The sequence below is a fragment of the Cyprinodon tularosa genome, unplaced genomic scaffold (genome assembly GCF_016077235.1).
Source record: "Cyprinodon tularosa strain WSP-4 unplaced genomic scaffold, ASM1607723v1 ctg1100, whole genome shotgun sequence".
Classification (NCBI taxonomy): Eukaryota; Metazoa; Chordata; class Actinopteri; order Cyprinodontiformes; family Cyprinodontidae; genus Cyprinodon; species Cyprinodon tularosa.
This window is the reverse complement of record NW_024037895.1, coordinates 83,076-110,588: the sequence shown is the minus strand read 5'-3', so window position 1 is coordinate 110,588 and position 27,513 is coordinate 83,076. Positions and strand designations below refer to the sequence as shown.

General features: G+C 43.6%; 1 protein-coding gene across 3 annotated transcripts in view; it reads left to right on the top strand.

Annotated features, from left to right (window-relative positions):
• LOC119791278 (netrin receptor UNC5D-like) overlaps positions 1-27,513 on the top strand; it is a 290,205-nt gene that overhangs the window by 248,046 nt on the left and 14,646 nt on the right. For all 3 annotated transcript variants that reach the window (XM_038297317.1, XM_038297308.1, XM_038297301.1), the window contains 2 exons: positions 9,480-9,651; positions 20,937-21,164. In XM_038297317.1, coding sequence (XP_038153245.1) covers positions 9,480-9,651; positions 20,937-21,164 — 400 coding nt within the window. The remainder of the gene's footprint in view (positions 1-9,479; positions 9,652-20,936; positions 21,165-27,513) is intronic.

Here is a 27,513-nt window from a genome sequence, read left to right as displayed (position 1 = left end):
AGAAAACTAATCTGCAGTAGCAGCGGCTAAGGCGTCTAGTGCAGGAACCTCTGCAGAAAGGAAACACAGGTTAGTGACCAGAGGAAGATTATGGACGTGACTCACTGACCTGGTTTAACAGTTCAATCTGAGCCCAGAGAACCTGGTTTATTCCAGCCGCTCAGGGGACAACAAGATGCAGCAGGCGCCGCCCAGAGGGTCCCAGATTCTGCAGCCCTGGAGGACAGAGAACAAGAAGGAGATCAGATCCAGGCAGATGAAGGAAGTTAGGATAATTCAGAGGGAGATGCCCTCTGGATTACCTCCAAGTTCAGCAAACAGGCAGAATCCAGCAGGAGTCCAAAGACAGGTCAGGCAAACAGATCAGAACGGGAACAGGCAGGCATGTGGTAAAACCTGCAGGCACCAGAATTATAAAAGTGAACATATTGTGTTTCAGAGGAGTGATCATAGCGCTCTGCATCAGCAGTGCTGCGTCTGACTCCCTGCCAGCTCCCAGATCAGCTTCTCTGATTGGTTGATGTCCAGCAGCTAAAGTTACATTTTTCTAGCAGCAGCTGCGTCTGAAGTGCTCTGTGGGCCTCAGATGCTCAGACGCTCATGAGGCGCTGCTCCTGCTGCTAAAAACGCGCTGCAGGACATTTTGCTGCGCCTTCATGCGCGGCAACCATTGACTTTGCATGTAAACCTACTGCTTCTGCTGGTCGCGGTCTGAACGTAGCATCAGTGATCCTGATGTTGTTGGATCTCAAAGTTCTACAACAAACACCTTCAGAGAGCCCCTGGACAGTGAATCACACACAGGTGGGCTCCAGTGACCAGGGAGTTGACTTCTCCAGGTACCTGGTTGCACTGCAGTATATTTTGGGTTCTGCGAAGGAGGAAGGAAAAAAAATGGGCCCATTTTTCTGTTTTTCCACTGAAAATGAAGCCGTGAACGTGGATGAAGTTCCCATAAAAGAAAACTAGGTTCATTACAGCGAGCGGTGCTCTGTCAGGTGAGCATACCCCGTCAGACCAGCATACCTATAGTCAATACGCAGCGCAAGACGTCAGATTTGTGTTTATTCCTTTAGTTTTGTATGAAAAATACACTTTAAAATACCTAAACGGACGTTTATCCCTTTAGCCATGAACAAAAAAGCAATTTAAGGTCAGATCACCATACACTTCAAAAAACACCAAAAAACAAGTAATTAGATCGTTTTTTGTACATGACTAAAGGGATACACGCTAGAGGTGTGCAAAATAATCGTCATGGTGATGCATCGTGATTCTAATTTTCGTGATCTACTGCATCGATTCTTGACGCCAAGTATCGATTATTAATTTAAAAAAATGAATAAAAAACATTGCATGAATGGTTGGCGAACAAAACAAGTGCAATACAACTTCCAGTCCAGTAGATGTCGCTGTGGATGTGTTGATGCACGCTGCTTGTGTCACAAGTTTTTCCGGCCGCGGGATACTGCGCCGAGTCATTCAAAAACAAAACATGGAAGACATTGAGAAACTTTGTCCGGCTCCATCACATTTCAAATCCGATGTTTGGAAGCATTTTGGTTTTAAAAACAAAGGTAAAAATGAAGCTGATATGACACACTCAATTTGCAAACACTGCTACACCAGAATTAAATTCTGTGGGAACACAACGAACCTAAAAACACACATGCAGAGGCGCCATCCAGAAAATCAAGAGCCGCCAGCACTGCAAAATGTGCTTAAACAAACAATGTTGGATTGCAAGCTAGCCCAAACATCTACACGTGCAAAGAAGATGACAGAGTCCATCACCGAATTTGTTTGCCAGGATTTGCGACCATATGGTGTGGTGGAGAACCGTGGGTTCAAAAAAATGATCAGCACACTGGAGCCTCGTTATAAAACCCCGAGCCGGAAACAGTTCACTGAAGTATTGGTCCCACAGATGAATGATGGGGTGAAACTACAGGTAAAAAAATTATAGTTTTATAAAGCTGATGCACTTTTTTCTCTCAGTTTGTCCTCTTGTGTTTATGGAATGATATTGTTATAATGGCAGCTACGTCCAAAAGGGGAAATGTTGTACATTTCATTGAGTTAAAGGACCACTGAGGCCATGTACCCGACACTGATTATCCTTATTTTGTTATTTTTAGTTTTATAAATCCTAAGCACTTTTTGTCAATGTGTCCACTCCAGCAGTAGTAATATTGTGTCCAGTTACAGTAATATTTGTTTCCATGGCAACACCTCCAAAAGTCATTTCAATAAATACAGCTATGTATGAATTCAGTTGCTTTCAGTTATTTATCAATTGAAGACACTATCCAGATCACACTCAGCCAGTCAGCCTCTGGTAAGGGCTGGATCTTTTCTAACAGTGTTCAGTGAAAATATTGCAATACATCGCAATAATTCAAGTATCGTGATGCATCGTGACTTCTTTGGCAATACCCACCCCTAATACACGCCTGTTAAGGTAGTTTAAAGTGTATTTTTCGTAGAAAACTAAAGGGATAAACTGAAGGAATAAAGGGGTATTGACTATGGGTATGCTGGTCTGACCAGGTATGCTCATCTGACAGAACACCGGCTCCATGATGGAGTTCTGCTGCTAATGTGACCGATGCTGGAGCTCCTGACCATGGACAGAGGTCATGGTGGGGATGCTGACTGGTCTACAGTCATCCAGCTTCTGTCCCAACCAGCACCTCCTGAGCAATCTGAGCTCCAGCAGCTCATCTGGTGGATTAGAGGAACAGACCAGCTTTCAATCCCCACTTGCATCAATGTTCCTGCCGATGATCCACAGCAGCCTGTGGAAGTGGATCTAAGCTCGATGGCGACTCATTCATCCTGTATCTCACCGTCCACATGCTGCCCACTATGTCCTGTATTACTGTCAGACATGATGAAGATCTAATCGGCTTCACTAGCTTTACAGGACATTGGTCACATTATTACCCAGCTACAGCTTTTATTTCCCCTCATGGTGTTTGATTGGTGTCTGAACAAAACAAGGAGGGAAAAACACACTAAGCTCTAGGTAGACAAAACAAAGCACTGCTTGTGTTTTATGGCCTTAAAGCTTTTATTGAACTTGTTCAGGGGTCTGATGGTATTTTTAGCCCTTAGAGTAACACTCCTGGTGATAAGTGAGCAAATTACATGGTGAGTTGTTTCAAGTGATTAGCTTTGTTGGCTCCACTTGTTTCCTTGTTGAAGAGGTCTGCAGCGCACTGCCTTTAAAAGAGCAGCTGAAGTGGTGTCATAGCTCTAACACTCATTATATCGGCGTTCTGAGTGAAGCCGCCGTGCTTTGGGACCTTTATTGAAGAGCAGCTGATTGAAGTTATTGTTCATGCTTTAGGTTAAGCTCTGAGACTCAGATGAAGCCTGATTAATGAGACCTGTTTTGATCAATGCTCTGCAGCCAAGAGTTTGTTAAAAGAGCCGAAGAAGAACAAGTTTTATTTCTCTGGTATTTTTAGTGCATCACCTCTGGATGCCAGGATGATTAATGTATCTGTGCTACACATTAAGGGTCTAAGTCAACTCCAAAATTGACAAAAGCACCGTGGGACAAACAGTTGGGAGAATACAAGCAAATAAAGGTGAAGGTAATGGAGCGTGCTAATGGGGGAATTCATTAAGCCCACCGTCTCCGCTCCCGACCCAGTCTGCCTCTTTGCTCGGCTCTCACCGTCCCCAAGGAGGGACTCATTGCTAACTTTCAATAATGCATTTTGGCAGGGAGCCATGCAGAGCCCTTCAGCGGGATGACAATCACAGTTTAGAAAAAACAATCTGCACCAAGGAGCCCGAGTGGCCAGCTAGCAAAGCAGCAGCTAATCTGCTTCTTTTCTACACTTTGACTTAAGCAGACGATCAAAAGCTGCTCTGATGGGATCATCTCAGAGGAGCTCAAAATGCTCAAAATGTCTCAGAGTAGAAACTGACAGTGAGCTTCGCTCCATGAATTTTCACGGCACTGAGAAGAAACCTGCAGCAACTGGCAGCTGGAGAAAAACTCCTAACTGCGGCTGAAAGTGTCTGCACACACGCCGTTCCACACATCCTGCACACTCTGATGCTGAAGCAGTAATTGGGACGTCTGGAGTGGATGTCATCACCCAGAGCCAGCATTCACCGTGAAGGTGTTCCTGGAGACACAGAGAGATTTTAATTCTGATAAGAATGCTTTAATAGCCCAGCAGCTTACATAACAGCTGTCTTTAGGGAAAAATGACTTTATTTTTTGTTTTTCCAGGAGATGTGGGCAAGAGTCTAAAAAAAAAAAGCTGAAGTTTAATTTCTGAAGCTTTTAAGACAATTAAGGCAGTGAGAATCACAGCAAAACATGCAAACAATCGGTTATTCTGGGATAAATGTGTGATTTGAAAGGATGTTTTTATCCGGAGCGGCCCACTGAGGGAGTTTATTGCATAGCTGCTGTCAGCAGGAATCAAACTCCTCACTGCTGCGGTTTTTGGTGACATGCTACACCCTCAGCAAGCTAGCATTCAGACATCTAAAAAGAAATGAAACCAGCTGCATTTGCTTCCCGCTGGATCAAGTTAGCAAGACACTAGAAAATCCTGAGCAGTGCTGAAGATGGAGAACAAAAGGTGTTTGTTTGCAGCCCTGAAAGTAGTTTAAAAGAAGCAAAGCTTTAAATAAAAACACAATGTTTGTTTATGCTGTCATCACAGCCCTGCTTGGACCAGAGGGATTATTGATATGCATAAACACTGCTATCACTGCCACTTTATTCTGAAACCTTAGCAGCCTTCATTTGCTCAGAATGTAGGACCCAGAATACAAGCAGACAGATCAGAGCGTTTATTCCTGCTCTGCGTGCAGCAGCTCAGCAGCTGGGGCAGAATCGCTGCAAACTCTGGTTTAAAGTTCAGTCTAACCCTGAAATCTCACATCCTCCATCTCCGCCTCTCTGCTCTCCAGAGCGCCAAAGCAAAGCAAAGCCTACATCCTCTGTTGTTCCCCCCATCCTGCTCCGCACTGACTTCCTCGGAGCTCGAGGAGAGCGTCCGCTATATTATTATTAAATCCATAGGAGCCAAACATGCGGAAATTAACGCTTAGTTTAATACGACATATTTAAAAAATCCCCACCAGCATCCAGCAGATGTTCAGTTTCTGCCCAAATATTTAATTTTAGTTGTTGATACCTAGAATCATACTAAATAGATTTTTCCAAACTCAGCATCTCTTCATCCGTTTCTGGAATAAGAAGTTTCTTGTGACTGGATTTGATGAAACTTTTAAGCTTCTTGATGTAAAATAAATATTTTAATAAAGATGAGAAATCTGCTTCCTGGTTTATTGACGTACCAATAGTTTGCATCCAATCATTTGATTAAAGTTTTGGGGAATATATAAGAATTATTCTGTAGTTATTGATCCATCGTTACTTTAATGATTTTATCCAGAGAATCCAAAACAGAGAGACCAGAGGAAGGTTTAACAAGTTTATGGAGAACTGGTAGCGATGGGTTCATTGCTGCTCTGAACACAGGTGAACCGGGACTGACAACTAAAGGGGAATTTCCTGTTCTTAGTTGAGGCTCAGTGGGAAATTTGAGCTTCGATTTGCAAAAGGGAATAAAGGCAAAAAGACTCACTTTTCCAGAAAAGGTGTCTTTCTCTGAATCCAGTCGGTGAGGGTTGTTCCAGTAATTGACTTGCTCGTTGGAGGGCGGACAGGGTTTACGCAGGTTGAGGTGTTTCCTTGAGGAACAGAGGAGCTGACTGCCACTTAGATTTCCTATGGTACTTGAACGGTTTCTTGTGGAGATGAATCCCCTGCTCAGTGTGAAGCACAAACAATCTGTTTGGTGCGATTGAAATAGCGGATCTTGACCTGGCCGGACCGGAGTAAAAAATAGCTCTGCTCCGTATTTTGGACGGAGAAGACGTACGTGGACGGAGACGTTTGGAGGAGTAGCGGTGGATGTGGAACAGTTCTCATTGGTTAACATGACTGACGGGTATTCCGCACCACATACGTGAGCGGAGCGGAGCGCTGACGGAGGATGTGGAATCTGGGGGTAAACCCAGAGGAAGGAGTGGAATCCTGAAGGATGCTTTCTCCCCCAGAGTTCCAGGAAAGAAGCAGAGCAGACTGACCAGCAGAAACCAGCAGATGCTGAAGAGCGGAAGCATGTGTGGAGGGAAATCCAAACCCAGAGTCGTAGCAGGAGCAGGTTTCCAGGCCAGAAGGTCAGAGAGCCGAAAAAGGAACGAAGGAGAATCCATGGCAGGGTCAGGAGGCGGATCCAAGTAGTGATGGGTCCAGCAGCCCTGATTGGTCCGTCCATAGAGCATAACACTGAACGCGTGTCGCTTCCTGAAAGTCATGTGACCGATCCAGGAGTAGTTTCTAACTGATTCATTAAACTGTGTTTGAAAACGTATCTGTCGACATCATGCATCTGCTAAAAAAAATGTCTCATCTTTTGCATTTTATCGTTAAAATGATCCAGAATTTTAGAGCCTAAAAGGAATAAGAACGTTTTCATTTTCTCGTCTCATCCTTTTCCTCTCAGGTATCACTCAACCTTTCTGATTTAAAGTTAATTTAAATGTTTTTACTGTACTTATTATTTTAGAAATATGATTTACAATCCTAGTCCAGAAGTCTCCTCATTCATATTTTCCCCTAAATGTTCACATTATATATGTTTATGTTGTTTATTGACTGCTCCTAAATAATGTAAAAAGATGTTTCCAATTTAAACACAGATATGAAATAATAGAATATAACCTCCAATAATTTAAATGACATCATTGTTCTAGGTCATCAAATCAATTCAGTTTAGTCCAATCAGCTGCCTGTAGTGTCTTTAAATGTCCAGCAGGTGTCAGTATTCTGAGAGACAGAATCAACGCAGCATCAATACAGTTTGTCAATGTTCCAAAACGCTTCAAGATGCGTCATTAATCCATCGGTTGATCGAAGGTAGTCAGCAGACAGAATCCAGGAAACAGGTCAGGAAAACAGAGCAGAGCAGCAGCAAAGAAAACTCAGAAGTTTAGAGGCTGAAACTTGTCAGGATCAGATGATCAGAAACAAACAGGAACGCTAGAGTTACTCTCACACACAGCTCGAATAATCCCCAAATCCAGCAGAGAAGCACGGATCACGGCAGCACAGGAGAAATAGATGCTCAGATCAACCAAACCAGGAAAGATGGCAGGTTCAGCTTCTATAAAGAGACCCAGAAACATCCCATCACCTCACAGCAGGGAGGAAGATACTGGAAGGAAAGGAATGCATGGAACGTCATAACCCAGCGGCTGCTAGAGCCAACAGAAACATCTGTGCAGAATCCAAGCTGGAGCACCCAGGTCAGAATGGGAGCCCCCTCCCAGGGTGGAGGAGAGTAACAGAGCTGAGATCCTGAGGAGCTTCCAGATCCAAACAGACTAAATGGTTGGAGGAGATTTAAATGTGACAAAAACACAGAGAAAATCTGTAAAGAAGTTTCCTCAAATATCTGAGGCAGTTTGGACTGCAGCTTTCCATAAAGCTTCGCCCAAGAGAGAAAACTAACACCCCCATCCCCCCCACCCCACTTCTTTCTGACTGTTGGATGCTAATAGCAGCATCCAGACCTTTAAGTTCTCTCCTTTATTCATGTTCTCTCCAGCTAAACCCAACTGCTGCTGCCGCCCTACGCCGCCAAGGCTGTAAGCCGCTTTTAATGAACACTCTCCAGCTCCAGTCAAAGCAAGGCGACCTTTGACCTGGGCTGGAACGGTTCCTGCAGTCCTTCAGGCTGAAGTCTGCGGCGCGCTGGCTCAGAAGCCTTCAGAGCTGGAAGTTAAACCCCAGAGGGATGCATGTGAAGCCCGGCAGCGTTCAAGCTCCTCTCATTAGTTTGTTGTTTTCCTCCAGAAAAAAACTAAAGGATTAAAGAAAACAAGAAAACAACACGTCTGTGGAAATAATCAGTGTTTAAATATGAAAAGTCTGAACAGCTTTAGCAGTGAACGGTGTAGCATCACCGTTTGAATCTGACTAAACTGGTTCCCTGTCTTGTTTATGGCGTTTATGAGACATGGAAGGTTGGATGGATCCGGAGAGACTGAGGCAGTTGGAGACGGACGGCAGATGGATCGATGACCCGGGAAATCTTGTAAGGACCTATGAACTTGGGCGAAAGTTTTCGAGACATTATTTATATAAATATATATATATATATATATATATGGTCAAAAAGATTCAAAAACATTTTTTCCTTATTTTTCCACTTGCAGACATGTAATTTGATGAAATGGGTCAGCTATTGTTCTGTGAGCTCCCACCCAGCTAGCTGTGTGTTAGAGCAACAGATGAACGGCTGAATCAAGCTCCAATCATGAACAACCGTTAACTCTGCACACATATGGATTAGATTCACAACCTCCATTCGAAATGGAAGAGTTTATCACCAAAAGTCATAGTTTTAACTGTAAAATTGAAAGGGTGATCCAGCATGATCGAACCCAGTCCCAGCCAACACACTAACTGTTGCTAGAAGCAGGCAGTCAGCATCCGCTGATCTGCAAGGAAGGCTTAGTTAAACCACACTCAGCACCATGCACGGCCACAGACCCAGAGCCGCTCCACCCTGCCCAGATGTGCATGTGGTGTAGGTCATGTACAGGTTGAAGAGCAGAGCAGACAGATGTGCTCTCTGTTCTAACTCCTGCAGCTGCAGGATGGGCTCCATCATCGGGACTCTGAATGCATCCAAATCAGGTGTGATGAGAGAAACTGCTCAGGATGCTGGGGGCGGCCATATTGGACGCTTCCTCTTCAGGTAGATCTATGCTGGGTTGATCAGACTGACTCCAGCTTAACATCACTACCATGTCCTCACTGTTCCAGCAGCTTCTGACTCTGGTCGCCTCCTGGACGGCCTCTGGTTTGTTGATTGTTGCCTAAACCTTCTGGGCTGTTCTGCCTTCGTCTGCTGCTCAGTCAGTTAGATCCACATCTTTTGATAAACCTCTTTACCTGCAGCACCGTGTCCAGAGGACTTACCTGCTTCTCTGCATGTTTCATGACATTGGAACACAGAGCAGAGGACAGAGTGGCCTACAGCAGAAGCCCAGAAGGAACCGGAAAGGTTCGTTTAGTCCTCAAAGCACATTTACAAGCAGCGTATGGCGAAGCTCTTCAAAAACAAAACCTCAGGTAATAAGAACAAAAACATGGAGAGAATCTTGGTTTTACAGGCGAAGCAACCAGGAGGTCGGCCATGAAACATCACCTTAAACAGCTTCTCTGCATGTTTTCTGTTTGGACATCTTCCTCAGCTGGAGCTGCAGCATCAGCCCCAAAGGAAGTTCTGGTTTCACGATAAAGATTCTTCATTTCTCTCAGTCCTTCACCTCAGCATTTCCCCGGCTGCTCTGCACCTTTCTGCTTTTATTTCTGTGCGATCTCACCTACAAACCTTTGCTTTTCTCTGTGTGTCTCTGCTGTTTAGTGCCCAGACGCTGGAAGGCTGTGAAATCCTGGTGGGCCCAGAGGTGACATACGGCCCTTCAGACCTGGATCTCTTATGCCCTGTTGCCATGACCATGGCCCACTGTGCAGAGGTGGATGCTGAGAACTGGAACATTCAGCTGAAGAGGAAAACCCAGGACGGTAAATGGGAGGTAAGCCGCAGGCCGAACACCTGTCACCTACATTACAGTGCATCACATCCAAACCTGGCTCAGCTAATGCCGTTGGCTTCACAATCCTTTTCCTTTCCTTCCTTTTTCTTTGTAGCTGAATGTCAGCAGCAATAGAGGTTTGGTTGCTTAGAAGCTAAGCGGATCTGTCAGCTCACTTTGTTTGCTGTGACTAAACATGTTGTCTGCCTCTTGTTTGCACTCAGCATCTCCCAGTTAAGCCTCAGCAAACCAATAACAACCTTTGCTTTAGGTGATGGGAGGTTTACAGAAACTGTACAAAGGTTTAATATTAAAGCTGAAAATGTTTTTTTGTAGTTTTGTTTGACTGAAGGTTGATTCGGTTCCAGTTATTGGGATTTTTTCCACTGATATCAGGATGTAGAAATAAAATATCAACTCTGCACATCCTTCATCTAAAGTAAATGTCGACCATTATTTATGTGACTTAAAGCAAAAACAGCTCAAAGGGCATTTAAATAAAAACATATAAGAGATTATTTTGTGGGAATGAAGTCAAAGTGAAAAACAGTGAATGAACCTAAAGCATCAGCTCCTCCAAGTCTGTGGTTCTCCACCAGAAAAGGTGGCTTTTCCCTTCAGGTTGGAGAAGAGTTCCTGCCTCAGGTGATCCAGGTAACCGGGCTACTGTTCATCAGTGAGTGGAGAATGGAGCGGGAGGTCCATAGACGGATCGGTGCGTCTGCTGCTATAATGCAGACGCTGCAGCGGTCTGTTGTGGTAAAGAGAAAGCTGAGCTAAACCCAAGGCTCAGTCTACATTCCTAAAATCAGCTACGGTCATGAAATCTGGATAATGAGCATCAGAACCAGATCCTGGATACAAGCAGCTGAATTGAGCTTCCTCTGCAGGGTGTCTGGGCTCCCTTAGAGCGAGGGTACGGAGCCCGGTCATCTGGGAGAGGCTCGGAGTAAAGTCACTTCTCCCAAAGACCTCCCAGCACCAAGCAGGGGGAGCAGCCGACACTCTGCACTGGAACCAGTTCACCACAACCCTTGGATACAGAGGAACCAGGATGGGAGGAGCAGATTATATCCCATCCTGGTGAGCCAATTCCTGAGAGGTCACATGGAAAAGAATAAACCATCATGGCGTCAGTGACCCCCTGTCAAGCACAACACACCTGGAGCCACTGGATCAACCATCCAGCACCCCAGAGTGGGGCCTGGGCACCCGCCCAGACAGGCAGCTCCCCCCCATCGCCCTGTCAGAGACGCCCAGTCCCTGTCAAACTGGCACTGTGGGCGGAGCCAGAGGACCACACTGCGTCCCTCGAAGCAACAGTGTTGATCTGTACGAGGTTCAAACGGCTGCAGGACCATCAGCAAGAAGATTGGCAGCAAAGTAAGGAAATATGGGCTTTAACGTACAGGAAGTTACCAGAACATCCTGGACCAGAACCTTCATCCCTGAGGTAGACGACTTTAAAAGGGTTGAATAGTTTTCTATAAAGGAGTGGGCATAAATCCCTCCTAACATGCATGCAAACCGGACGCGGAACATCTGAGCTCTGCTGTTCCCAAACCGAGGGCTTTTCTTCTAGAGTCTGAGTCGCGTTCTGATCAAATACTAATAATTCAATAGTTTTCAACCAAATGAAAAGAGACTCTTCCCAGATGTTGGTTTGTTTTCTATTTTATTCCATCCTGCACCGATAATCTGAACTGCTGGCAGTTCTCTCTGCTCGGTGAACTCTACACATGCTCTTTATAAGGGAAACCTCTGTTAGTCACTGGGACCTTTGGCCGCTGAGTTACATAAGGCCATGTGAATGTAACCCTGCTGGTCTGTTGGGGGGGAATAGAGAAACCATTCCAGCTTGTACTGGCCAGGGAGAAGCTTACTGCTGTCTGTCTGTGAGGGAGGAAGGCAGGACGGGTGGTGGGGAGGGAAGAAAAGAACAATCGATCGTTAGATCAGGAGTTCATGCAGTCGTGGGGCAATGATGCCAAATCCTGGAAACGGTTCCTTCAGTGATTTTGGCTCTTTGGTCAATCAGAGCTGATCGAGCGTTGATCTCAAACGCCACCAAGTGGAATTGTTCCGACTTTATTTTTCTCGTTACTTTAACTGTGGCGTTTTTCTTCAACAGTTTCCTCCTCCCTGCTGGAGCTGATTGTTTCAATGGTCTGGATGAAATTCAGATTTTAATCTCTGGCCTGAAGGCAGAACATTCCCCAATAGCCTCATTTATTCGCCTTTTTTATTTTAAGGAATAACCAGAAAAATGATTCAAAGACAAATCAGGAAAAAGGTCTTCTTGTTGCGATTGGGTTATGATGAAGAGGACTGTGCGTTCGGGACAAACGAAAATTTAAAGATGATGTAAACATTCGGTAAACCCAGAATAGAGTCATGGCCAAAAGTATTGAGAATGACACAAATATTCTATTTTCCCCTGATCTGCTGCCCTCTGGTGTCCATGTCAGATGATGTCATCACATACAGAAATACAATTGCATCATATTCTGAGTAACCAAAGCTTTTAATGACGGTTAGAATGAGTTAATGCAGCAGGTCAATATTTGCAGTAATGACCCCTCTTCTTCAGGACATTTCTCCCTGGCTGCTCTCAATCAACTTCTGGACCAAATCCTGTCTGATAGCGTCCATTCTGCTCAATCAATGCTTGCATTTTGGCAGAAGGTTTCCGTTTGTCCGCCGTCTCTTGATGATTGACCACAAGTTTTCAATGGGATTAAGATGAGGGGAGTTTCCAGGCCATGGACCCAACATCTCTCTGTTTGTTCCCTGAGCCAGTTAGATATCAGCTTTGCTTTATGTCGAGGTGCTCCATCATGCTGGAAAAGGCATCGTTCATCACCAAACTGCTCTGGGACGGTTGGGAGAAGTTGCTCTGGGAGGACATTCTGGTTCCATTCTTTATTCATGGCTGTTTTTAGGTCAGACTGGGAGAGAGCCGCCTCCCTTGGCTGAGAAGCAACCCCACCATGAATGGTTTCAGGATGCTTTACAGTCGGCATGAGACCAGACTGGTGGTAGCGCTCACCTGGTCTTCTCCCAACCAGCTGTTTTCCAGATGTCCCAAACAATGGGAAAGGGGATTGCTGAGAGAAAATGACTTTCCCCCAGTCCTCAGCAGTCCCCTCCCTGGACCTTTAGCAGAATATCAGTCTGTCCCTGATGGTTTTCCTGGAGAGAAGTGGCTTCTTTGCTGCCCTCCTTCAGACCAGGCCTTGCTCCAAGAGTCTCCGCCTCACAGTGCAGATGCACTCACACCTGCCTGCTGCCATTCCTGAGCAAGCTCTGCACCGCTGGTAGCCCCATCCCGCAGCTGAAACACTTTTCAGAGACGGTCCTGGCGCTCGCTGGTCTTTCTTGGCGCCCTGGAGCCTTTTTGGCAGCAATGGAACCTCTCTCCTTGAAGTTCTTGATGATGCCATAGATTGCTGACTGAGGAGCAATCTCTCTAGCTGCCATTGTCTTTCCTGTTCGGCCATTTTTGTGCAGTGCAATGATGACTGCAGGTGTTTCTTTAGAGAAAACCATGGTTCACAGCAGAGAACCAATGATGCCGAGCAGCAGCCTCTTTTTAAAGTGTCCAGTGGCGTCATTCTGACTGAATCCTGACAGATTGATCTGCAGCCCTGTCCTCATCACCACCCACACCTTCAGCGTCTGCTCTGCCGATAATGCAAGCGTAGAAGAAGAAATGTGCTGTTTACCTGTGCAAAGAAAGAAACAACGAAAGAAAAATGTCTGAGGACTTCAGTGTTGAGGAAGAGCATGAGTTCTTTGCCGAGCTGAATACGCACTTTCATCTGGTTTGGTCTGCCGCGGTTTCCGTAGACTCGTGAACGCGCTTTTAGGAAATCCTATACACTACTGTTTATGCTCTAAAAACATTCTAAATGACTTTGTTTCGAGTAAATTCTGGATGCTACCCACTCAGGACACTTGGAATACATTGGACGAGCAGTATGGAAGAATATTGACACGTTTTTTGTGGACTTTTATGGACCTTTCTGCCTCGGTCACCATAGACCTCCATTATTTGAATGTCAGCAGACAGCAAGAAGCCTCCCAGATCTCCAGATGCATTTGAGATATCAAAAAAGTACTCCAGAGTGTTGTTCAGCATGGGGGTGAGTAGAAAATGAAGGCTAATCATGTTTTGGGTGTACTATTCCTTTAAGGCAGGGCTGCAATGACGCTGAAATGTGTTTTGGGGATAAAGTTCATTTTCTAGGCAAATATTGACTTTGCAGTTAATTGCTGTTACGCTGATCACTCTTTAGAACATTCTGGAGTTTATGCAAATTACCGTTATAAAAACTGAAGCAGTAGACTTTGTAAATATTAACATTTAAATCATTCCCCAAACTCTTGGCCATGACTGTAGATCAGAATAATGAATAGAGCAGGTTGTTGTGGTGTTTGTCACCTTTTAAGTGTTAATTGGGTCTCTGCTGCCTGCAGTCTGCGATCTCTACTTTTTATCTTTCGTAGAGAACAATGATGAGCTATTTCTTTAAACCTAATTAACAATAACTCTGAGTATCCTTGATTCACTTCAGGGGAATTAAAGCCCCTGATCTGTTTCTGCTCCTTACTGTATGAAGAGGTGAAGATATTTCTAACACCTATTTATTTTAGTTCATTTCTAGAACCACATTTCTTTGCAGTTTGTCGTATCTGCAGTCTTTCACGTCTAAAAACTAAAACCAATGCATGTTCTTTATAAAACGGCTTCAGCTCAGACAGACTGGAAGGAGACGATCTGGAAAAATAACTTCTTTTTTTTAATTAGTCTGAACTTTGACTGGGCCATTTGAGCACATCTACAGCATTTGCCTTCATCGTCAGAATAATAGTGAATTTCTGCTCTAGTCTGTTTAAGGTTCTTTTCTTAGTGTGAATATTTATTTTATTAACAGCTGAGACTGTGAGGTCTGGGTAATTGCTCAAAAAAAGTCTTGAAAGATTTCCAAGATGGTTCTAACCACGTAAACACTGCTTTACATCTGGGCTTCTATTTGCATAGGTACTGACAGCAGCTCATCATAAACACTGATTTTTATGGCTGAGAGGTAAATAAATGGTCGGCAGGGTAAACATGAAATAATAAAAGCCATTTTGCAGCAGCAGAAGTCGTGTTTCCTTTGCCTTGACTGCAGATTCATGTTTACCTCACCTTGGCTTTTACAAGCATTCTCTGTTTGCTTTTGTGTGACAAAAAGGAGGCAATTTCTCAGAGTTCTGAGTGAGAGGAGGAAGAAAGAACAGAGGACATAAGAATGGAGTCAAGATTCATGTTGCTGGGAGATTGCACTCTAATATTAAAAGGCCACAGAGCTCTTTAGAGCTTCTTGGTTGAAAATAATGACTTATCCTTGAGGTTTAACCTCAAAAAGAGACAGAGGGAGACGGTTTGAAGATGCATAATACCTGCAGATGCACAGTGCCATTAAAATACCCTCATTTCAGCTGTCATTAACATGCATATGACTCACAGAAGAGTCCTCAACACTCCAGCTAGCATGTGGTGTTATTGAATGCCACGATGCAGTGAGTTAAGCTGAGCTTATGAGCATGCAGAAGATAGAAACACAAAAATGCATAAATATAAAGGATTCACAGGAGTTCCAGCATGACTTCAATGTAGCTGCATCAAAATGATAATCCTGCATCTGGAAAGCAGAGCAGCTCTGATCCTCACATTTCACACATTAAACTTCTTCAGCCAATAGACACCATGTTATTATTTATGCTTTATTTTGAACAGGAAAAAAGAATATAAAAGAAAACATACATATAGTATTTATACATACCAACGTTTACACATGCAGCAGTTTGAAAAATAAAGTAAATTAGAAACAATATAGATCATCAAATAAAAGATTTTAGTAAACTAATCTCCAGATGTTTGAGGAGGAGCAGGAAGAAGCAGCAGCTTATCCAGTCCTGTCTCTTTATAATAATAATTGAACTTTATTGATCCTACATTGGAGAAATAGGAGAAAGGGTGTTGCTCAGAGAGCCAGGGTGGCAGTCTGTGGGAGCGGGTTTCAAACGCACAACCTCAGGATTCTAATTTATTTCCGTATCACTCGGCCGTCGCTCCTAACATTCTTCATTCATATCAACACATGAAAACAGCATCAATTCCAGATGAATCAATCCTCTCTGGATCAGAGCTGAATGTAAATCCAAGCATCGCTCAGAATCAGGAAAACTTTGGATCAGATTCATATTCATACATATTATTGATATTTTCTCTTGAACTGTGCTCTATCTGCACTTTGCATGATTTCATCCTCTAAACCGTTCCACCAAATCCCTGCAGGAACGGATTTGCACAAACTGTGAACCTGGTTGCATTAAATTCAGTCGTTGCTGATCAGTCTCCTGCAGCTCTGTTAGTTTTATCTGATCCAATTACAGTCAGAGACCAAGATGGACGTTTACTTAAATATCATCTAATATCATCGTTATGGGTTGTTTTCGCTGTAGTTCGTCTAGAACCGCCCTCTCCGTTCTGCATCCGCTGAGCTAGTTAGGGTCCCTGATGACAACCTGCCGATAAAAAGAGACACTAGAACTCTGAGCTACAGGGAATCTAACCATAGATGAAAATAACCATGGATACAAATGGAGAAAATGTTAGCTCAACCAATACGTTTATTTTTGTCTTTTATTTTATTCTTGCTCTCTACCAGCGAGTAGGATTTTATTTTGGATTTTCACTTAGAATCCAGTGTTTCCAAAAATAAAAATCAGTTTTTCAAAACTGGAAAGTTAGAATTTTCTAAGGTCAAGCCTGCATGCATTGATGATGGAGAGAAAAGCATAAATATGAAACTTTCTATGTTAGAAAAGCAACTTAAACTAGTTACCAGGTTCTCATAAGCGGAACAGATGGACCCAGTATTCAAGGTGAGTCAGACAATCGGAAGTTTGAAAACATTAATGAAACGACAGAAACGCAGGCTGGTGAGGATAAGATGATCGCAGTGGCTGCAGGAGGGGGGGAGCACCGCCCAGTCACTGAAACTCTGGAGGGAGAAACACAGGTAAGTGACCCCAATGATCTGACAGGTGATAATTATCCACATGAGTCACTTACCTGGTTTAACAGTTCGGTCCATCCTCTCAGAGGAAGGCAGGATCCAGCTGATAAGATGCGTCTCTGACCCGGCCAAAATGTTGGGGACACTTTGGACGGGTCGGAGAAACAGTTCAGAACCGGACAGTTCCGAGATCCGGGAGTTCGTAGCTCTACCAGGGGTTCCGATCCGAACAGGAAGAGACAGATCCAGGGTTCCAGGAATCCTGAGAGCATGAAGGCAGGTTCAGAGTTCTGAGTCCAGCAGCGAGCTCAGACAGACACGCTCAGATGGAGACAGACGGGCTCAGTGGTTGAGAGGAACACAGACAAGACATGGTACCAGGATCAATGCCGGACTTTAAACTGGTCTCCTCCTAGCAGCCAGGTTTATGGGACCAGACTGACCTTCCCCGCGTACCGATCCAAAACCCTGAGGGCTCCGTGGAGAAGGGCCGGGACACGATCAGGAGACAAACACCAAACCCTCTCAATTAACTGGCCTCCAAGACTCAGGACATGGACCAGGGACTCGACTAAAACTAGAAACATAAATAACTGACATGAAAGCATAACATGAATAGACTAAAAACACCTGAATTAACTAAGAATATATGAATAAGTGACACGAATACAAACGAATAATGATCTGGCCCTGATAGCTGGGCTAAATGGTATCTATAGCAGAGAGAGCAGGTGAATAAGATGAATGATAATTAAAGAGCGGGGAGGGAACAGCAGCTGAATGAAGTGAGTAATCAGAGAAGCTACCAGGGATGTGATCATGACGGAGGTAGCTCTGAAACAAACGGTTGATCAGACGAGATCTGAGTCAGTTTTCATGTCAAAGAAAGAGAGAACATCCAGTTAGTTACAATAAAAATGTTGAAAAGAAGATAGCTGCCATCTTGGACCGCTCTCAATGCCTAACAAAGCAAATCTTAGATTAATTGAGTTAATTAATGGGTGTGATCCTCCTAAATGCTCTTTTTCTTTTACCGGTTTCTTGTCTTTTCTGCAGATCAGTTCAGGTTCGGCTGCATCAGGCAACTAAAAATCCATCCAGTCCCCCACCTCCAGCCTCAGCAGTCGCACAGCAACACCCCAACAGAGCGGGGAGCTTGCTGTTCAGATGCTGCCTATTATCTCAGCTGCTGTTTTCACTTTCCAAAAAGCAAAAACCATAGGAGCGCATTAGCATGAAGCCATACGGCCAGAGATTATAAAGCAGCGCAATCTGGCTAATGCTGCTGTGAAGCAAGACGCAGTGAGTCAACATGTGCAGATTTACCGTCTCGCATGACATGGCGGCTGGTAGCATGACTTTTAATTGGCGCTTTGCCAGCTATCTTGATTATCCGTGAGCGAGCGGAGACGGATCCTCCAGCTGTGTTTTAGCATGCTGTCTGCTCTCACAGCTCCTCATTAAATCGTACCTTTGCATGAATTTTATGGATTCTGTCTCCGTGCCAGGGAGCTGATCACTGCGTGACAATAATGGAAGAAAAATAACAAACTTGGACACATCTGATGGGGAATCTGAGTCCTACTGTATTCCTGGAACCTGATCCCTCCAAGCATCTCCTTGTTTCTGTCATTTTTAGCTTTGGTTGGAGGAATTTTCCCCTGAGGTGGGATGTGGAGAATAAAAAAACAGATTCTTTCATTTCAGTTAAAATAATGAAGTGCTTTCCCGCTGCTGGAGCTGTCTCATAAATAAAACAGACTGTGTTGTTTGTAATGACTGCATTTTGTTCAGCTCCGTTCGAACAGCATCACTCATGTAGGAAAAGCTCTTCTGCTTCCATCGTCTCGGAGCTCATGCTGTGTGATTAAACTCACCGTATGTCACCTACCTCCTTATTTAACTGTGCTACAGTTAACCAGCAGTTTCAAAGTCATAATATAGATCCAGCTCCTGAATGAATATTTTACTCTAAAGCAGTCAGTGACTGTTGATAAACTTCCATCTTATCGAGGACGTTGCCTGTGGTCAGCGTTCACGGACAGATTGAACGCACTCATCATCGACACACAATAAATGTCTCAATATGTCAGACTGACTTAATGTGGCTCCGCCTCCGATGTGACCCTCTGCTAAATGTCTTGTGTTAGATGTGCTTTTCTCTTGTTCTTTTTTGAAATCTCAAACTGTATCCTGAAAGGATAAAGTGTGAAATATGCTTTTTCCCCCAATGTGGCTCCTATCTTTCCACAGAGATAAATAAAGGCAGCGCTATAGGGACCCGCCTGGGACCTGGGGAGCCAGGTAACCGGTGGCAACCTGGCAACCATAAGAATGTGCCGTCCTGCCGAATGGCAGCGTTCTGTGGCTCCTATCATGGCCTCAGTGGATCTGCCCCCCCCCCCCCCCTCTCAGCCCCCCCATGTATGTGACGTATTGTGATGAACGGTTTTACTGAAACTGACATTTTGATTAATTGATTGATTGATTGATTGATTGATTGATTGACTGATTGATTGATTGATTGATTGATTGATTGATTGATTGATTGATTGATTGATTGATTGATTGATTGATTGATTGACTGATTGATTGATTGATTGATTGATTGATTGATTGATTGATTGATTGGTTGATTGATTGAGGTTGGCTCTGATCGCCACGGCGCCATTTTTCTGCCACTGGTTGGTTTTAATCTCACCAGATGACCGGATGTTAACGTCTACGTATTATTTCATGAGGTCCGCCTGCTGGAAGAGTCAGCATCAGAGACGCTCCTGATAAAACATGTCTGTTGTTCATCCGTTCAACTACTTCTGGGGTCAAAGGTGATTCAGTTCAAACCAGTGATGGCTGGTTCTCTCCAGGGGGCGCTATGACTCCAAAATAGACGTATAGCATATATTATAAATATACCTATATAGTATATTTACATGAATGGCAACAACAAAAAACATCATCCTAAAATGTTCTGCAAAGTGCTTTAAATCACTTCTAGCTGACCTTAGAAAAAGGAGGCAGGGAAAGCAGAATAAAGCCTTAGCCTCGCTGCATGCAGTTAGCCTAGCCTCGTAGCTAAATAATCCCATAAACCTGTCAATCAGAAGCACTTTCTAACAGACGACGGTGACGTCAGCGCTGTGGAGGGAGGTGGTGAGCAAATAAAGCTGCTTTCAGCTCTGGGTGCAGGAGAGCTGCTCCCCAGGATGCTCCTATCTTAGCAATGAAGAGGAGCTGCTGAGCTGGACGACTTTAACCAGAGTCTATGGGGGGAGATTTATGGAAATACGTCATAATCCGACGACAAACAAAACAGCTTTCCTCGTCATTAAAGATTGAACATTTATCTCGAAAAAAAAAAAAATATGAATATATTTATGAATATTAAAATTTTATGATATAAAGTCATTGGGTGATTAGGGTGGCGCCATAGCGCCCTCTATTGGCCAGCTGCCACTGATTCAGACACACGGTCCTCAGAATCCCTTTTTTGTAATTTTTCTCGTTCATTAAGACCTACTTTTGGTTCTGATCTGCTAAATCTGGGAATTCATTAAATAACAGATAAGTTCTTTAGTTCAGAAATGCTTTATTGATCTGCAGGGAAATTAGATTAACACAATAAAAGTTCATTATGGTGGAAGTGATCGCACACTTGTTTGGCAACTGCTTTCTCAAGAATTTTAGATCAGAAAGGAAGATTGGATAAAGGTCTATAATTGACCAAGTCATCGGGGTAAAGAGACGGTTCTGTCCACAGCTGCTCCCTATTAGCTCCTCAGTCCTCCCATTGTTTCTGTCTCCCATATATACACCTCCTGTTCGCTTCCCTCTATTCTTTAGATTTATTCCTTCCTAGTCTCTCCTAGTTGTTGAGTTTTCTTGTCGATCGGTTCTGGACTATGGATTTTGTATTTTTATTTCTTCATTAAATTTTTCTAGCAATCATCTCTGCCTCTTCTACTCTGCATTTGGATCCACTAGAACATCCACCAACCCTGACAGCACCTGGCTGAATTAAAGGATATGGAAAAAACTTGATTAGCTCTCTTCATTTTCTATGAAGCTCAAGTTGTGTCTGTGATTAACTGGGAGCAAACTGGTCCAAAGAGAACATTATTTCTGCTGGGATGTTCCTTTAATTTCATTCCATATTTTGGCATTGAGTTTCAGATCAGCAAAGCTTCCTGCTAAATGTCTCTGTGTTCTTTACAGGAAGTGATGTCAGTGGATGAGGAGTCCACTTCCTGCTACTGCCTGATGGATTCCACCAGCTGCCACCTGCTGCTGGACCAGCCGGGCTCCTACGCCCTGGTGGGCGAGCCGCTGACGCAGGCTGCTGTGAAGAGGCTGAAGCTGGCCGTGTTTGGGAGCGTGGAGTCGGGCCCTCTGATCTACAGTCTGCGGGTCTACTGTGTGGACGACACGCCACACGCCTTTCAGGTAGGAACAGGAGGCCCACGCTCTGCTTGATGATATTCCTCCAACCCAAAGCCTGATTTCCTTTCTGACTCCTCCAATGCGTGTCAGTATAGACATGCATGTTAAGCCGTACATGGCCTGTTCTTAATTAGGGCCCTTCTAAGTCAGGGGCCTCCAGAGTCATTCACTGATGGTGGGGAGCTGCACTGTAGCCACAGCTGCCCTGGGGCTCGCTGATAGGAAGGAGGCGCCACCGCGCCCTCTGACCTCCAGGAGGACCCGATGACAGAGAAAGCTTGAGGTGGGATTCAAACCTGCAACCCTCCGACTGCCGCTGTTGCCTCCGACTGACAGGAAGGATGATTTAATACCAAGATTTGGTTTAAAATTAAATATTTAATGTCTCTCCTCTTAGCAGCTCAGGATTAGTGGAACTCTTCAGTTAGTAATACTTATTATAGTAACTGAAATACTTTGTGCAGTTTTATGATGTTATTGTCTTCTTCCTAATGTCATCCATGGTTCTAAATATCATTCAGATTTTCATGAATGAAAATTAAGACTCAAAAAAGATTGAGAAATAAATGCTTGTCCATCAGTATCCTGTGATATCTGAAGGATTTTCTCCTGGGGCCGTCCTGTGGAGGGGTGGGAGGGTGGGTGATGTAAATGGGAATCAGATCCGTTCATTTATTTCTTCTTTTTCTGGTCAGAACATGAATATTGCTCCAATATTTCCCTTTCCTGTCTTCGGTTTGTCTTGAAAAGTCTAAACTTGCGCAGAGGAAGTGACCTGCAGCACAGATGCTGTTTGCTCTTTATCTCTTTGTCACCCAGATGTTTGTTGGCTGCAGTCTTTACCTGGAAGCGCTTTAAGTTTGGTCGACAATCAGCCTTGATTCAGGGTTGATTCAGTGGAGGCGACATTTTTACAGTTTACCTCCAGAATCAACAGTTTTACTGAGTCCAGTCTGTTCAGTGATGGAGCATCAGGAGAGGCCTGGCTGGTACAAAGACAAACATCATTTCCCTTTTAAAACTAAACAAACCTTTTTAAAGTCATTGGTTTTTAACTATGTCTGCAGTTTTCAATCATTTTCTCAGATTTTTTTCTCTCTTGGTCCCTTTTTTATTTTCTTGCATGTTGAACTTTAGCTGCTGCCTGTAAGGTTCATTTGGAAAAATGACGTATTGATTCTATCAATTTAAAGGAATGACGTCATTATAATTTATTCCTCATAGTATAAACTGATAGGATTTTTAATTGCAGTTATAAAAGGCAAATCTGCTTCATCTAAATATATTTAAGCTTAAATCAAAGTTTCCCTTTAGGTGGAAATAAGGTTTAGGTAACAAACAGCTCAACCTTGCAGAGCCTCACTTCTCTCCATCTGCAGGACAGACGGACCGACGGCAGCCATGACACCAGCAGTAACAGTGACGCACATGAAGAGCATCACTGTGATGACAGATTGTAGATGGAGCGGTTGATTGCGGCCTCCGCTGGTGTCGGCATCTAACCGTTGAACCAGTGAGAAGTTGGTGTCAGTGGTTTGGGTGATCACAGCTTACATGTCCAGGATTACAAACATGCGACTAAACCGAAACAAACGGGCTCTAAATTAGAGGCAGTTCACTCGTTTAACATGAAGAGGGCGCCAAAGAGACGCTTTCGGACAAACACAAGATTCCAACAAACATGCATTAAGCGTTGAAACCATGCGGTGGAAATGTGGACAGAACTATACGACATTCATGAACAAAAAGTAGCATCTATAATGAGCTTTCTAGACCTCGGGGGGCTTTTTGCAGTCAAACAGGAAAAAGAAGCAACAGCAGAAAAAATGGACAGATTCACTTAAAGTCTAGTGATTGAAAAACTGGAAGGAGAATCAGTTGATGTAAAAAAAAAAAACATCAGATATTAACTAGATACAGATTTAGTGATGGATAGAAATATCAGACCACCATTGCTTTTTGTTTTTAAGGTAATGGTCATTAGGAACAGCAGACTGGGTAAACTGGTGGTCTAATGGTTTATAGTTGGTAGAGATGCAGAGTGACCAACTGCTGACCAGGTAAACTTGATTGACCCTTAATGATGATTCAAAGGTGAGTTAGAAACCTTAAAGTCCTGCGTTCAGATAAGGGAACAAGTAGAACCCATGTAGGCTCTGGAACCACGTCATGCTAACAATATCTGCTGTTTCTAAACCTGGGAAGACGACTCCGTTATGATCAGTGAAATGTTTCAGACTCAGAGAACAGAGATGGAAACATCATCGTATCGCGTTCTGATGGGAATAAAGTTATAATCTCTGAGTGGGATGGTTTATGCAGACTGATAATGTGGTCGGCGTTCATGTAAACGCTGCAGGATGGAGTCTTCCTCAGTGAGGCGAGCTGACCTCAGTGTGAATAAATCACTCAGCATCAGGATGGCGACTTTCTGCTTTGACTCACTGAATGTTCAGATCAGCAGGTTTAGGCTTATCGGACCAGTCGCTCTTTTTACTATTGTCCATATAATCTTTCTTTTTTGAGTCCAAATACGTTTCAATCAGTTTGTGACATTTTTGCTCATAGAAACGTGGCTGATGATTTATGCTACTTTCACACCAGATGCACTTTGAGCAGCAAAAAAGCATCTGCTGCTTCAGAAATGAAGCAGCAGATGCTTCTGCTGCTCCTGTGTTCGATGCCAGAGAGCAGCTTTGCTATATTAGCTGTGATCAGCGGGTAGAAAGTAGTTAGAATCTATGTTGAAGTGAGAAAGTCCTCCTGAAAACATGGTCTGTGCAGTCAGTTCATCCAGATTACCATCCTGCCTTCAAAGATTATTTCTCTGTGGGAGCCGCTCAGACCCCCACATACCGGCGCTGCGCTGTCACTGGGAATCCCCAGCAGCAGCTGCCTCAGGCCCGCTCGCCTCTCCAGGGTTTTCCCCTCCTGTTGGTGGCGGCTGGAAGTAGATGTTAGCGTTTTTCAGGTCTGTGCTACAAACTGCAGGCAGCAGGATAATAAAAGCCAACATATTCTGCCGGCAGGTTTCTACATTTGAAGTTAATTTAGGCGTTAATAAACTGTTTCAGAGGAGTGATCATAGCGCTCTGCATCAGCAGTGCTGCGTCTGACTCCCTGCCAGCTCCCAGATCAGCTTCTCTCATTGGTTGATGCGGCGCGTCCAGCAGCTAAAGCTACATTTTCCAGCAGCTGCTGCTTTAGACGCTGCAGGACCTTTTTGCGGCGCCTTCATGCGCGTCAACCATTGACTCTGCATGTAAACCTGCTGCTTCTGCTGCCTGAAGCGCATCTGGTGTGAAATAAAAAAATATTTGGAGTGCTAACCGTTTAGCTTAACATGTCGTATTTGCAGAAACCTCAGCATAGGAAGGTCTAAACTTTACAGAACCAGAGATTCTGATCTGCATCTATAGACTGATAGGATCATTTAAGGCGCTGAAGATGTGTTAATGATGGCAAACTCATCCTATAATCACTGGTGGAGATCATCACAGACAGTCAATCATTAGTTTTCTGTCTAATTCGAAGCCTTTCAAATAACCAACAGTAGTTGAACTTGTTTGTGGCGTCTTTGTTGAAAGCAGAAGGCTGCACAGATGCTCTTCAGTGATTAGCAGGGGGGGGCATGGCCCAGATTCACTGCTTACATCTTCTGTTAGGTTGTTGCCGGGTTTCTGTCAGTCAGCAGGGACAGCAGAGAGCGGCACCATGAGAGTCTGCAGGTTCATTTCCATATTGAAACTAAACAGTTGTGTTGTGGGGAGCTGAGATGGTCCTCATGGATCCTCTTCCTGTGCTTTTAATAGGCTGGCATTCTGCCTTTCAAATGTTAATCATTTTCTACTTTGATTGACTGGATCATCCTTTAGCAGGAAACAGGACAGGCTTTTTGAGCAGTGAGGTGTTGTAGTGAACATCAGGGAAATCAAGCTCCTCCTTCCTCCCCAGAGGAGGTTAGAACTGAGCCAGGGAAGCTGGTGACTGACTCTTCTGTCATGTTGGAGAAGTCAGTGGCAGGTGGCTTTAAGATGCGCTCTGGGTTTGCTTTATGACTTCACAGCCTGCTGAGCAGATGCCAGACGTTTTGCGCCTCCCCTGGGCTCCTTCCTGTTAGCAGCACATCCCTGTTGGCTGTTTTTTCAAAGATTCAGCACAAAGTCAACCACAGAGCAGATTCAGAATCAGCAGGAGGCCTAAAACATTTGTTCAAGGGACACAAAAGCACAATAGTGCACCGTGTTGCTGTTCATCTTGAACTTGGCAGAGAAATGTTCTTCCTTAAAGTTATAGTGGAGGATGTTTTATTTCTGGCTGGATCATCTAAATCAGTGGTCCTCCTAACTGTCAATCATTCTGGTGATACGTTTACGTAAGGCCGTCCTAAGTCCCCATTTTCACTGAGCGCTGGTGAGTCTGACATAGTGGAAAGTGAGCTTGTATGAGCGATGCAAACAGCTTTTAAACAGAGCGCGCACGAGGAGCAATGGGCTTTTTTTATATTGATGAATTTAAATGAAGCTGCTTAGAGTTTGTAACGTATCAAACAGCATTATTTAGAAACTGTAATTTATCAAACATCTCTGAGGGTGTTTTTTTTTTTTTTTTTTCGAAAGAGATTTGCAAAAACTGCTTAGATGCAAATTGCCGACGGCATCAGCAGAGCGTTTCCCAGATGAGGTAAAGCAGCAGTTTGCAGAAAAGCTTCAACAGTCCCTCCTCCACACTCAGGCATGGAGCACTCTGCCCTCGCTAATCAGGAATTTCCTAAGTGCCAAAAATAACAACAAGTTGTTGCTTGTTTCAAAATTAGATTAACATCCACTGCTAACTGCGATAGAAAAACTTCTATAAGATAATTTACTGATCGTCTGTGCAGATTTTAAAACTTAAACGACGTCGGCCAAATAATGTTTAATCAATGATTTGTTTAATCAGGAACTAATAACCTTTAGTTAATGATTCTTTAGTCTCTTTGAAACAGCTCGCAGCGAATAGACATCAGGATTCCACTAATTTATTCAATAGATTTACTTCATCAATTTAGTACTTTTGGCTCATCATTAGATAGTGTGTGTGATATTCTTAATATCTGACTACAGTATTATTCTGCTCCATTAACACATTCATTGTGTTGTGATGGATTTGTATGATATGTTATATTACATGACTTATAGAATAATGATGCTATGAAACAGCCAGTCTGGGTCAAAGTGATGAATTTATCTTTGTTTTAAAAGTCTTTAGACTCCCTGAAAATGAAAACATCATGGTTGTTCGATGCTGTAGTGCACGGATTGTTGAGATACCGACTAGGGAGTACCAATATGGCAGCTGGTGACTTCACAGCACCAATCACTACCAACTCAGCCATCCAGTGAATAGAGATCAGTGTGACTGGCACAAGGGGGCAGCAGAGAGTAAACAGGAAGTACAATAGTGTTTAATAGAACTAGAAAACTACTAGAATGACAGAAAAACATGAATTAAAATAAACTCAAAAAGAAAACAAACAGAACTAAAAAGCCCAGAAAGGGCAGAACCAGGACAGTGAGCCCAGAGTCTAGGAGAGAAACAGGAGTAAACTGGTTTCTAGACGACACCAACCGAGACCAAGGAGTACAGAGACCTGTGCTGAGTTTCAAACATTTAAAAATGTTTTTTTTTTTTTGTTTTTCACCTTAAGTGGAGTTTCCATTGGTGTCTGACTGGAGCTGCTGGTCACTCCTCTATCCACAAAAAACATCTTCAAGATAAAGTTTTGATGTTTTTACATCCAATTAATAAATGTAAGATATAAAATTCCAGCTAAGCGGTGACATCATCAATCATAATCACTGACTAACAGTATTTTTTCTAAGTCATTCAGCTCTACTTTCTTAAACATTTTCTCTGCTTGGTTTTCAAATGTGTAAAAAGTGAAGCAACTTCTCATCCTGCTTTGCTCTTATATACGTAACAAACGATATGAAGATAAAATGTTCTTGGTGGTTCATAAATATTAACATGAGGCCATTGAAGACGGAGCCTTTCTCCTTTTTATCATCAGCAGGCCGCTTCCTTTTCCCTTTATTATCTCGTTTTTAACTCTTATTGTTTTTGGTGAAGCTTCCTGCTTTTCTATTCGCCTGTTTGTCGTTTTCATTGCCTTATGCTATGTGAAAGCGCTGTCATCAACATTATTTGCAGTTTCAATACTAGCTCCTGTAACCAGTTTTAACCTGTGGATTAATAATGCAGGATATTCTCATCATTTTATGGAGCCGATATCCACCAACAAACGGCCCAAAGCTCCCTCAGTAATTATGTTGACATTTAAGAGCCACGCTGCCAAATAAATCTATTATCC